General features: G+C 41.9%; 1 protein-coding gene across 1 annotated transcript in view; it reads left to right on the plus strand.

Annotated features, from left to right (window-relative positions):
* LOC147674007 (uncharacterized) overlaps window positions 1-11,970 on the plus strand; it is a 640,165-nt gene extending 628,195 nt beyond the window's left edge. The window contains exon 18 of the mRNA XM_086945549.1: window positions 11,686-11,970. Within this exon, the coding sequence (XP_086801675.1) occupies window positions 11,686-11,970 (285 nt within the window). The remainder of the gene's footprint in view (window positions 1-11,685) is intronic.
* Window positions 11,971-13,402: the final 1,432 nt, after the last annotated feature.

Raw genomic sequence — 13,402 nt, forward strand, 5'->3', positions numbered from 1 at the left:
CTTGTTATAAGGGATAAATAGGGTTCTATGCCCTGCACTGACTTTGCTAAAATGTGCTCTCTGACCATGGGTTTCTTGATCTCCCTATCCTCACTTGTGCAGTGACATGTTTAAGAAACAAATCTTTGATAATTGCTTTTTCCTGAGATCCCACCTTGTCATAATTAGTAAACAGATCTGCACGTCCTAGAGCAGCGAGAGTGTCCTTTATATATTTTAACCACTGGATTCTTTTTACATATAATTGAAGGAGAGGCAGTCCTGGATTACTAGTCTGTTAAATCATGCCTCCTCATTGGAACAAATCTTCATCCAACACAGAAGGGGTCTAACAGCCCCCAATAAGAGATATATTTAGACCCCAATTCCTCATGTACAAAGTACGCAAGGGTACTATGAGGAACTTTCAGCATCCGCCTAAAATATTTATTTTCTTCATTTTGTAAATTATTAACCACCTTATATCCCCATACCTCACTACCATATACAACTTTAGAAGTCCAGAAGGAGATGTATAACTTTAAAATTGTCCCAGGTGACCACTTGCCTAATCTATGAGCATAGTTTACAATTGCTCCAGTAGACCTTGTCATTCCTAGACACTTCTCTTCTAATAAGTGTTTAAAACTCAATTTCTCGTCAAATAAAATACCTAGATACAAGGCCGGTACTTTCCCTAGACTATGTGTGTCTAGTCTGTATGTATTGGGATTCCTGCTCTGCTTTCCAATTTCCACTATATAGGATTTAGTTAGGTTAGGTGACAAATCCATTGTATCCATAAAAGTCACATACCCATCTAATAAAAGCTGCAAGCCCTTTGGGGTATGTGCAAGGAGTACCACGCCATCCGCATATACAAAACCGAGACTGGTCTTGTGCCTATCCTCAGTCCAGACCATTAATGTATACTGTGAACAAAAACAGCGCTAATATACAACTCTGTCTGACCCCACTAGAGCAGTTACAATGATCCGTGGTTTTCCCCTCCTTTGTGTATCTGACCACTGCTATAGTGGTAAAATGTAGGGCCAATGGAGTATTAGGTATTGCCGGATCCACCCCAAGCTCTCTAAAGAGTTTCCAGAGTGTACAAAAGTACACCCGATCAAATGCCTCAATGAGGTCCATAAAATCTAGATACAACGCCCCCATTTAGCTATTGTGTATTTTGCAATTATAAGGTAAAGGTTGAGACATTGATCTGTAGTGGATTTACCAGCTCGGAACCCATATTGTACATCTGATATTATTTGGGTGACCTGTGCCCATTCAGACAACTAATTCAGTAGCACCCGACCCAGAACCTGCACTGTGTGGGAAGTGGGGCTCAATGGTTAGAGCGGCAGACCCTGATGCAGAAGTCTGACCCGGGACTAGGGTTCAATTCCCGCCTTGGCGGGTCTTGGGCTCAATTTCCTCGGACCTGATAATTCTCGCCTTGGTTCTAATCATGGGTCCCACTCTGCAACTCTGGGCAACAGCTTGCTTAATCTTCACAATGGCCCCAACGCTAGGATGCCTGGCTTCACCTTGGGGGTGCCCAGGAGTGGGCACTTCACAGGGAAAAACCAGGAAGGGTTCCTCAGCGGTATTGGTACAAGCGCCGAGATGCCTCCGGGTAGTCGTGCGCTATACAAGTACCTCTACATTTACATTTACATCAATAAGAGATATGGGATGATAACAATGTGGCTGTCCCTATCTTCCTTCTTAAAAATCAATACAATGGTGGCAGTAGACCATGATGCTGGCATTGCTGATGCTACTGCCACATTTAAAACCCTCACTAGGAGAGGGGCCCATATTTCTGTATAGCACTGGAAAAGGTCAGGCGGGATCCCATCTGGTCCCGGCGCCTTATTGCGCGAAAGTCCCTCAATTTCCTAGTCTCACCTCATCCAAAGTAAAGGTAATGAGATCTCTGATCAGGGCTTAGTTCCTGTAATTGCTCCTCTCTGTGGGAATGATTATACAGTCCCTCAAAGTGAGCCTGCCATTGCTCGGGTAAAATATTATGGCTAGCCCAGGTTTGTTCAAATCTTTAAAACATGGTTTGTTAATAACCCTCCAGAAACGGGTAGAGTCCTTTAGTTCAGATGCCTCTGTTAGGTCCTCCCAGGCTTTCTTTTGCAGTTGGCACTTCCGCCCCTTGACAGCTTGCTTGTATATTTTACGGCAGGCCTCCACTCGACCCCTCTCTCAGTGTTTGTTTAAGGGCCATCTTAAGATCTGTAAGGGCCTGAGAGCAACGCCCGTCAAACCATCTTGGGACATCCATGCTGGGAGAGTTTGCCGGCACTGTTAATAAACCGCCCATTGATTGTGTAAAAGCAATAAATGCAAGAACTATTTCTTCCCCCTGCAGTTGTGGGTCCAAGCATTTCAAAATCTCCTGTTTGCCTACACTAAAAAGTGAATTATTAAAAGCAGCACTATCAACCTGTACCCAACGTAACAGCCTACCTTGGTCAGTTGCCGAGATCTTACCCCCTGTTATCCTATTTGTACGGGCTGATTACCAGGGGTAACAAGTGACATGGTTACAGGATTATGGTCACTAAATATACTATGGTTAATATAAAAAAAGGATATAAACCTCCTCAATGTAAGTGACACAAATATGAAATCAATAAATGAGGAGCAACCTCTGCATTTATAAACTGGGGTACAGCTGAATCAGGGTGGGTAGCGATCAATTCCTGAGTATGAGTTAGGCCATAAGTGTTTAGGAGGACATTCAAATCCTGCCCTTCCTGAGTATGTTCCATATGCGGTCCCTCACTTGATGTGCAGGTCAACCAGACTCGCTGAGTCACCATTAGGTTGGGATAAAGATGGCAATTGAAGTCTCCCACTAGGAATAATTGAGACTGCAACAGGCTGTCCCCCCTGGATTTGTGCCAGCCATCTACCTAATTCGTCAAGGCTAGCCGATCCCTGTGAGTGTGATCTTGCATTATAGAAACTAATTTGAACCAATCGATATGAGCTACTCGATAATGTGAGTGTTTGAACGACATCAGAGTCCCACAAAAGGGTATTCCACCTACAGTGAATCCTGAGGTCTACAAACACAATTACCCCCCCCCCTTGCTCTCCCTGCACTCAACCTTATTGCTGGGCAGAAAAAAGTTTTATAACCCTCGATAAAAAGTTATTACCTGGCTCCCATGTTTCCTGAATAAACATTAAAGGAAAATCTCAGATGTATTGGAGCCACTGCTCATCCAAAAACTTACTGACTAAACCTGCCACGTTCCACAAGGAAGGAGGCTGCAGTGGTAGCCAGCTCTGCATTACATAGTCCCTTCTGACTTTGGTCCCTGAACTCAGGAGAGATTCATGTTATTTCCCCGAAATTGGTCTCTTCCGTCACACATGGTTCACCAGCGGGTTTGACCCAAATGTCAGTAATTCTGCCCATACCCTCCCCCACTTGTAGTCAGTCTATATAATTTAGATCCCTCAAGGGGGCAAATGCATTGTGTAATGTCGATAATCCCCCGCCCAGGGTAGAACCCTCTTCATGCACAACAAAGCGTTGGGGTGGTATAAAACTAAAAGGTGGCCTATAAAAAAAAAACAAAGGTAATGGTTTAATCCCCGATTCTACTGAAAATTATTGCAGGGAGTGAGACAGGATCTTGTGGGCCAGTTCTGGGTGCCTAAGTGTGACAATCACGCTATCTCCTGTAAATGTTTTCTTGGTCCTGCCAATCCAAGCTACCCTCCTGGCCATCAGAATGGGCATGTGCTCAGTCATATTAAACCTAGCATATTTGCATAACCAGTGTGTTACTTTATTAAGCAACTGGTTGGTGGACTCGTCCTTTGCGCTATTTAGTCCTGATACACCTGCCAGGACCACGGTTTAAGAGCAACGCGTGTGGGAGATCTATGACTGGTAAGTCTGGGGTATTAGGGGCAAAACACTATCCCTACTTGTTGGCCATTGTTGTGGCTTGTGACCCCTTTGATTCAGCCCACTATTATGGGTTACCACTGGTCCGGGTAGACTTATCCCAAAATTCAAATGACTGTGTCACAAACCCTGTTACGCCAGGGATTACATGAGGGATCTGAGTTGCAGAGTGTGCCACTACATGAGGAGTTACTCGTTGAGCATCCTTGTAATGGGAAACTGTGCTCTGCATGATCTGGATAAGGGGAGACAATGCTTTATCAATTTTACCAAGTGTGACTCCGGTGTCATTCAAAACTATAGCGATTTCATTTATAAAGTTATTCAATAGACCAGTCAATGTTTCCACAATGTTTTGTTCCAAGGGCACCTTAATTCTTCAAAGACCTGGGCGTCCTTAATGTCCAAGCCTGCAGTGCCTTCCACTTTCTTTACCGGAATCATTTTTTTATTTACTTTCCATTGTTTCTTAGGAGCGGGGGCCACTAAAATCCCCAACATGGGTAGGGGTTGTCATGGCCCTATCCCGTGTGTTCTGACCAGCAGCAGTGTTAATTAGACTTGTTCCTCTTCCTGACCTTGTCCCAGGGCTACCTCTAAAGACTTTTCAGCCGCACGGCCGAGAACTCCCCCAGGAGAAATGATGCTGCCCCTGCTTTTTCCAGAGAGAGGCACCTCTCTGTCTTGTCTATTTCTTTAGTAATTGCCCCCACTGCTTTTACCAAGAATGAGTCAATGGTTCTCTTATTTGAGTCCTCTGGGGAGCATGGGGTGTGCCTTTCTTCTTCCCCATGGACCTTTTAACTTATGAACCCACCTCCCAGACCTGGGCAAATTGATTACGACAATCCAGAGGAGTTGGAAAAGTACTCACATGAGCTGGTTCTACAATCGATGTCCTGTGGTCAGTAGTCAACCACAAGCCATGTCCTTCCCCTCCTAGCTCCTTCCCGATGGTAAACAATGCAAAGACGCTATGGCAGGTGCTGCCAGCTGTTGTCCCAATGTTGTCCTGCTAGCATGGACTACTAGCATGGAATCAAGAAGGTAAGCCCAGGCCGACTGCGGATGGGCTAAGACGGGCATGACCTTGGCGCTGCCCGGTCACTCCCACGCATGTTCAGGGCAAGCCCGCGCACGGCACGCGCTGCGGGAGGACCTGGCCCCTAATAAGCACCTTCAGGCGTGGACGATGTGTCAGGTTGGTAGCACTCGGGCCGCAAGGAATGCTGGGGTCTGAAGTCACCTCTGGATTGAAACGGTATGCTTATAGACTTGCAATCAAACATTGAAAAAAAGTTTGAAAGAGGAAATGCGGGTACATTTACGTGAGGCCTGCCGCAATATTGACAATACGGCCTTTTAGAATGTTGTCAACTCCCCTTTTTTAGGAGATGATGTTAGGCCCCATATTAAAATTGTAATTACAGAGGAAGATTGGTTTTATCATTAGTCTAAAGTACATTCTAATGTGACGGAAGGCATTACCTCTGTTTCCTTGGCTGATAACCGCTTCTTATCATACTTCGATTAAACTCAATTTTACTCGTGAAGAAGTCATTGCTGCTTTAAAGACGAGTAAGGGGGTTTAAGCTCCGGGACCAGATGGTTTCCCGATTGATCTCTTTAGAGCAAACTTCGATTTTTGGGGCCCTCTTTTTAACCTTGTTTTTAGATCCTGTCAGAGTGCAGTCTTTTTAGATTCCAGGTCTGAGCCACATATTGTGCCCATCTTTAAGAATGGCGATTGCAACTTTCATGCTCATTTTAGACCTATTTCTTTACTTGACTCTTTAGTTAAAGCGGTTGGTCGCATACTTTTGCGCAGACTACAGGATTGTGCTTATTCTAATAATATAATTTCAGACTTACAAAATGGTTTTCAACCAGGAATTGGGACAAAGGAATAAGCTTTTAATTTGAAATTACTGATAGGAAAATAATACATATCAAACGTGGTAATTTGTTTCTGCTATTTGCTGATTTGCTCTCTGCTTTTGATTGCGTTATACACAAAAACTTTGGACTATGATGCTTACTATGGGGTAGATACCACCATAGTTAACTTACTCAGGTACCTATATTCGACAAGTACAGGAAGGGTACGCTATGGTCTTAAAGGTGACTGTACACAGCCATTTAGCATGAAGAGATGAGTCCGCCAAGGGTGTGTACTTGCCCCCTTTTTATTTCACTTGTATATCAACAGCTTGGGTTGCACCTTAGTGATTAAATGTCAATACCTTTCCCAAGTTGGGCATCAACCTGTCCTGGCCTTCCTCTATGCAGATGATGTGGTGCCTATGGCCTGTACTCCGTTGGCACTACAGTGCCTACTGACTGAATTTGTCCACTATATGCAGAATCGGGGGGTGCAAACCAATTTAAGTAAAACTTTTGTCATGAAAGTGGGTGAAAGAGCTGCAAAATGTTGTACCATTCAAATCAATACCATCACTATAATTGATACATCAACTTTCTCTTACTTAGGGATTTTATTTGATCGGGAGGGGAGCTGGAAAGACCCAGTGAACTCTAGGTGACTTCAATTCGTCGAATCTACCATGGCCGTCCTCAATTTTTCTCAGAAATCAAGCATTAAACATCCAAAAGAGATGATGATTATGTATAATTCTGAATGTCAATATATTTCAATGTACGGTTCTGAGCTTTGGGGCTATGTAAACATTGATTCCTTGCAACTGATAGAAAATGCCTATGTTCGAAGTCTCTTCGCTCTTCCTAAACGTTCCTCTACCTTCGTCTGCCACTAAAAACTGGGAGCTCCATTTTTGGTAGATCTGATAAAAGTTGAGCCAATCTTGCTCTGGCAAAAAATCTGGATATCGGCCCATACGTAGCTCAATCAAGCCTCCCTGAAGGATTGCCTTAGATTAAATTGTGTTTCCAAAGTTCCTTGACTGAAGTATGTCACCCAATTTCTGTCTGACATTGATCATTCTGAATATTTCGATCAACCAGAAATGCTGATCAGTAACTTAGAAAAGCTCTCACACAGGAGTGCCTAGCATTGCTTGAGGAAACAAGGTTGTCCAATGAAATTATCAAACCATCCTTACTTAAAAAATCCGATGACTTTAACCACCTTTGATTGACAACCCTATTTAGCAAGTGTACATAATGCTCAACATAGATTAGTTTTGGCACAAATCAGCCTCAACATTTTTCATCCTTTAATCAGCTTTCCTAACATTAACAATTGGTCACGTGAACTAGTGCATTGCACTTGTGACAGCTTATCTAAACAGTCTACCATGCACATATTGTTCTTTTGTAAATTTTATTCAGATGTGAGGCACATATTTATTAAACCACTGGTAAAACCCTTACATTTTATGCAGTGTCGTCCTGCTTTTTTCTATTTACAATTACTTCCAAATTTGTATATATGTGCTGTTCTATCAAAATCTTTATGGGACAGAGTACTGTTATTCCTCTTTCAGCTTTATCTGCATCTGTATCCTATCTGGTTTTTAAAAAGCATATTGTATTTTATCTTGTACACGTATATGCTTTTATGATTCATACTGGGATATCGATTAAAGCTTATTTTGATTTTGAAGTTCAATCCTTGGTAGCTATGGCACAAAGCAGACAGGCTTGACTTAAGAAAATGTGCAAAGCATTTAGAAGTACCAAAACACTTAAAAAGTTGAAAACACAACGCAATAGAATCCCACTCTAATGCATGAAAACAGAGAGGTGAACTGGAGATATTAATTTCTTAAAGTGTTAAATGAAAATAGTATCAAAAATCATTAGGCGCCAACTTCAGTAATCTGGTTGTGCTTGACTGGGACCTAGACGCAATTTAAGACCAGAAACAATGTTCGTCCCGATCAGAAGTTTTACCTTCCTACTTAGCCTCTGAAATAGAAGTGACATGTCCTCAGCGGGGCAAGGCAGCAGGCTCTGGCCGAGATGGGCTCCAGAAGGCTGGATAACCATCAGAAAAGGTCCCAGTGTAGCCATTGACTCTTGTCAGGAACGCTCAGAGTGAGAGAAATTAAAAATCTGCACCCAAGACAGGTTCCTCGCCTGCCGTGTACTTTGGGCCCCTTTGCTGAGTGAAGAAGATTTCTTCCTTTGGACTTAGTCACTTTTTGAAGCTCAGATTCTCCTAGTGGGGAAAGGCTGCAAGCTGTAGACGCACAGGGATTCACAAGGCTGGATACCTTCTCCATGATATCCTGCTGAAACGGATTTGCTGAATGCTAAAAAAGTCTGATTGGGAGCAACCAGAATCTTTGGCTCAGCTGCAAAGCTCCTTTGTCAAATTGATTTGGAAGGTTTTTTTCTGGCTCCCTGGAGGTCCTTGGAGCCCAAAGGTTTCTAAGTCACAGGTACTTCAGTATATTAGGAGGAGTGCACTTTGACACAGATTGGGGTACCGGGAGCTCAGGAACAACACTTGGGAATTCAAGAGTTACTCTAGCAGAAACTACCAGAAGGGTCCAACGCAGGTCCAGTTGGAACTGGTTTGCTGGGATATACAAGAAAAAGGCTTCTAAAAGCTTTTTTTTTCCTGTAGCTTAACAGGAGGTCAGCCAACTGACTCTTGGAGTACACTTCCTTGTTCTGGGTACAAGTGACAACCCGTTCTACCTCACAGGTCCCCTCACCAGACTCAACAGCAGGTACAGTCCATCCTTTGCCTTCCACAGGCCCAGTAGTGTTCTGAAGAGGGTACCCAAATGTGATATATTTATGCCTGGCACTAGCTTGTGGGTAGGCCCGACTCCGATATGGAAAACATTGCCAGGGGTAACGCTCTCCACTTAACTAGCAGTTTCTGTGTGGTGCACTGCAAACAATTCCGCATGGCACCTCTGTACCTAAATCAAATATGGTGGAACCTCTATTCTCCTGTGCAGAGCGCCTATGCCCACCCTAGAGGTGTGGCCAGGGAAACTAGCAAACCCTCATCTGTGGTCACTCAAAACCAGTTCTGGTTGCAGATTCTCCCTCACTGGGATTGGCTCCTGGCTGATTAAAGGGTCAGGGGAGGAGACAGAACACATCTTCACATCCAAGCCCTTTATCTCAGCTCTGGGAGCAAAATCACCGTAAAAATATTTATTGCAAATTGTGAAGTGGGCTTCTAATAAATATTTTAAAAAGTCCAAGAATTAACTTAGTAGCTGCGTTCAAGGCAGGGATATCATTATTACATTTAATATTGTATCCCAATGCTTTCCTATGGAACAGCTAACCCTGCTACACTGAAAATAACTGTTGGGGTCTTGTCACTGTAAACACACGTATAACATAAAACTTCTGATAGAATTTTTTAACCACAGATTCCTTACCTTAGAATTATTACCAGGCGTCAGATTGGATCTGGATACCGGAAGCACCAGTCCAAAAAATGGAGAGAATCATACGAAAAGAGGCATTTTCCTAAAAAGTGCATATATGGTGTTTAAATGAAAGGCGCATTAAAGCTAAACAATTCAGTGGCTTTGCGACCCCTATGCCGTAATTTCAGTAAAAACAGTCCAAAAGCCCACTAATTAGACATCAATCAGGGTACTATCCTTTTCAAAACACATAGCTTACAAGTAGGAAGGTCATCATTTCCACAAGGTCTTGTTGTCCAGTTAAAGGGGGTCTGTTGGTGATGGAGTCATCTGTGTTCAACTTGACACAGTTCCAGATGAAAGCAATGGGACTTGTTTTAGAGTCTCTCAAGGGTTTTAGTTGGGAATAAAAAGTTGGAGTGTTTCAAAACCTCCTTACAAAGCACTGCTTAAGCGCAGGTAACTCAAAATGGCCACTTGCAGTCAGGATTTTCCAATTTGTCATGGCACCTAAGGGCATGGCCACCCACTTGGTCCAAAGGCTTAACCATTACTAAATGGGAACTAATAATTAAGGTTAGATTTCAACTACAAATTCAGTGAAAATTGTCTGTGTCCCAATTGAGGGTAGGTATTAATATGTTAAAGTACGTGATTTCAGGCATTGGGGCAGGCTCCCTAAAGTTGCCTACTTAGAAAGTTTCTCTGAAGGTCCTCCTTCTCAGTTGCCATTTTGTCTTTAGTCTTGGATTCTGTCCAGCTATTTTAAAGGCATTGTTCAACTCTTAGTGATCTAAGCTGAGGTGATGTTCCATAAGTGAACAGGGCTGTATGCAGATCTTATCCGGTCCATTGAGAAAGGCTGCAACTAGCATGATCTTGCCTATGGCAAATTCATCCTTAGCACTGGAGTAAAGAATCCCCACAATATTTGATGAAGCACAAATTACTGACTTGGGGTTTACCCTACCCTATTGGTAGAAGTAGGGCGATAGAGCCAACCAAATAGCAACCGTGAAATAAGATACAAATTCTGTCAGATCAGATGACGGTAATTTGTGAATTAGCGGCACACTGGTCTTACCAAACAGCTCTGATTATAAGGTGATAGCCTTCATAATACAATAAATGGAGTACATTTCAGAGAGAACAGGAAACTATATAAGAAAAGGGTTGATGATTTGTCCTACCCATTCCATTGCAGAACTATACTTTAAGGCACTGGCCTTTGAACATAGTCACAGTCAAAATGCCATGCTCATCGTGCTACAGAAAAAGACAGCACTATTTTATTTTGATTGCGCCTAGGTAGATACCGGTTCCTGGATATTCACACATGCTTACCGGTCCTGGTTATTCACACATGCAACAAACACACTACATACATGATGAAAGTATGGTCATCAGTTATGGGTAATTGATAAGGTCTGTACAGAGAGGGTGGTAGGCAGCCACCCCAGTAGAGGATTCAGTTAAACAGCCTAAAACGCTGAACTATATTAGGGTGCACCATCGCCACTCATTAACAATGAGGTTGTAGGTACCCACACTTTTATTTAAAGTACATTTTGAGAATACCTCCTTTCAGGGAACCTTTGCATAAAAGGTGGAATATCTTCAGTGGATTTGCAGACTGTTAAATACTCTGAGAGAAAATATAAAGCAGGTCAGAAAAATGAAAAAAGGGCAGGCTTGTACAGCATTTTGAAGCCGCATGTGGAACCTCTTTCCCATCAGATCCAGACAGACATGGTCAAATGTGTTCATACAAAGAAAACGTGGCAAAATAAGTGACCCAGAGGTAAAACATCAGTAGATCCCGCTGTCATCAAAGTTGATGCTGCCGCATCCTACCTATATACAAAATACAATGAAGATATATTGCCAATAAGCTAAATCAATTTTCTAGCATGACCTTACTGTAAAAACATATTCATAAACTAGTCATTTTAAAGAAAAGATCAATTAAAGAGTGGCTCTATCTTTCAACAGTGACATGTTTTAATCAGGCAGGAAATAAATCCAGGTAGTGAACATGGATGTCATGGTAAGTGGGATAGATTTCCTCTGAAATGGAGTGATAGGTAAATTTCGCCCCCTCTCATGCTACGTTATGATTTGCCCTTTTCTAGGAGTGTAAAGAGGGACTAGGTTATTGAACCTAGATTACTTATGACATGACTAACTCATACATGAGGTCTTCAAGAAAGGTAATCCATCAATTTCAAAATATTTCAGCTTTGGTAACACACAAAATATCCACAAATTGTCAACAATTGTTCAGTGTTATAATCCTACTTTGCAGATAAATGTTGGTGAAATTGAATGATTGGGGAAGAAAAAAACATATTATGCAGTCTGAACAGAAAGCATGAAACACTCATTTTAGAACCCTGCACACAAAAAAATTAAGTTAACAATTCAATTTTTTATTTTCAGGGGTTTGTTTTGTTCATTGAACTTAACATACATCCAACAGTAGTAATCCCACGTGCAGATGACAAAGTTATTGACATCACGGGTGATGGAGACTCCACCAAAGAGGAGGAAGATCTTGAGGAGAGTGCCATGAAATGCTTCAGCTTCAACTGTGTTTCGAAGAGAATCCACAATTTCCTCAAACATCCACATGTGCGAAATAGAAACAACACTGTTGATAACAAGCAAGCAAGAAGGGACAGTCGTTCGCCACACAGTGGGAAGAACCGTGTGGTCCCCATGTAACAATTGTTCACCTTCTTTACCTTCCAGCCACCATCCTTCTCAGACAAAATGACATCCTTAAATACGAAAATATTACATTTACATATATGTATGCCATGGGAAAAGATTAGTGTTAAACTTTTTTTTAAATGCACAAAATATCTTCCCATGGCAAACACTATGATAACGCAGAAACAGCTAGATATCTATAATAATCTCTCAAATTTGTGATCAGTGAGAAGAAGAGCACTAAACCATGCCCCACAGTTGCCGTTGCCCATGTGGAAATGTTTTCACTTGATTCCTGCTTCATAAAATCCACAATATTACCTCTCACTCTTAAATGAAAGGAAGGGATGGGAGAGCGGTTAGAGGTAAGATGATCACAATGGACACTTCTGATCAACTAAGGGATTGAAATGAAGTCACTATGGAGAATTGTGGTGGTTCTAGCTTCACAGCATCTATCTGATGATTTTTTTATGGCAGTTTATTATGAAAATGGATGATAAACAAAATCAAGAGTTTTTCCAGGTTAGAGATTGCCAGAACAAATAGATGTTGTTTAGACTCATAGACTGAACACATATTGGCCTAAAACAAACTTTATTTTGAAGCTATTTAGGATTATGTATAATATGCCTAAAGAATTGTAGGTGGCCTTTAGAATGTGATTTTATTATACTGAATTGTTTTACTCAAAATTGAAATAACTATATTAAGGAACACTAAAACGTCTACAAATTTATAGAGGTGCACAATGATTCTGTATCTAATAAGTGATATCTCTTCTCCACTGGGCACACTACATTGCATTTTGGAACTTTTTCACCATCCTTTGTTGCACTCCAAAGCTTACAATAGATGACTTGAGTAAAATAAAAACAGTTTATGTCTGTACCAATGAACATTTCTTTCATATTTAGTTACAAGCTATTTGGTTGTAGCTAGGTTTGAGTGAATGTATTCTTATCTCTTTGCAAATATTTGTGATCCCCTTGGTATCTCAAGACTTTTGACAGCTTGACTGACCCTAAGAAATGCTGACTAGCTTCAGTGTGGAGTCCTATTTGTGTGTCGTCATTCTTCAGTGATGGATGAATGGCTCTTTTTATGTATTGGACATTAAGGCAGTCACCGACAGTGCCACCTACTGGTGCGTATCAATCTTGGATACTCTGAATGTAGAGATAGCTACATGACTTGGAAATTGAAAGGAAAATATGCCCCACCTAGTCTCAAGAAATATCCTGAGCCAGTCCTGAGAGACTAGTGCATTATCAGCCAGTTACATCTGTAGGAAAATATACAGTTTTGCAAACATCACGGTTTTCTCACACAAAATGTACTAGTTTATTTGGTTCTTGCTACTAGGCAAAACCTAAAAGCGCTCTGTGCCCTGTCCTGCGCTTTGTACATGGTCATTCAACATATCCGACCCTTAAGGAGGGAA

The sequence above is a fragment of the Lissotriton vulgaris genome, chromosome 12 (genome assembly GCF_964263255.1).
Source record: "Lissotriton vulgaris chromosome 12, aLisVul1.2, whole genome shotgun sequence".
Classification (NCBI taxonomy): Eukaryota; Metazoa; Chordata; class Amphibia; order Caudata; family Salamandridae; genus Lissotriton; species Lissotriton vulgaris.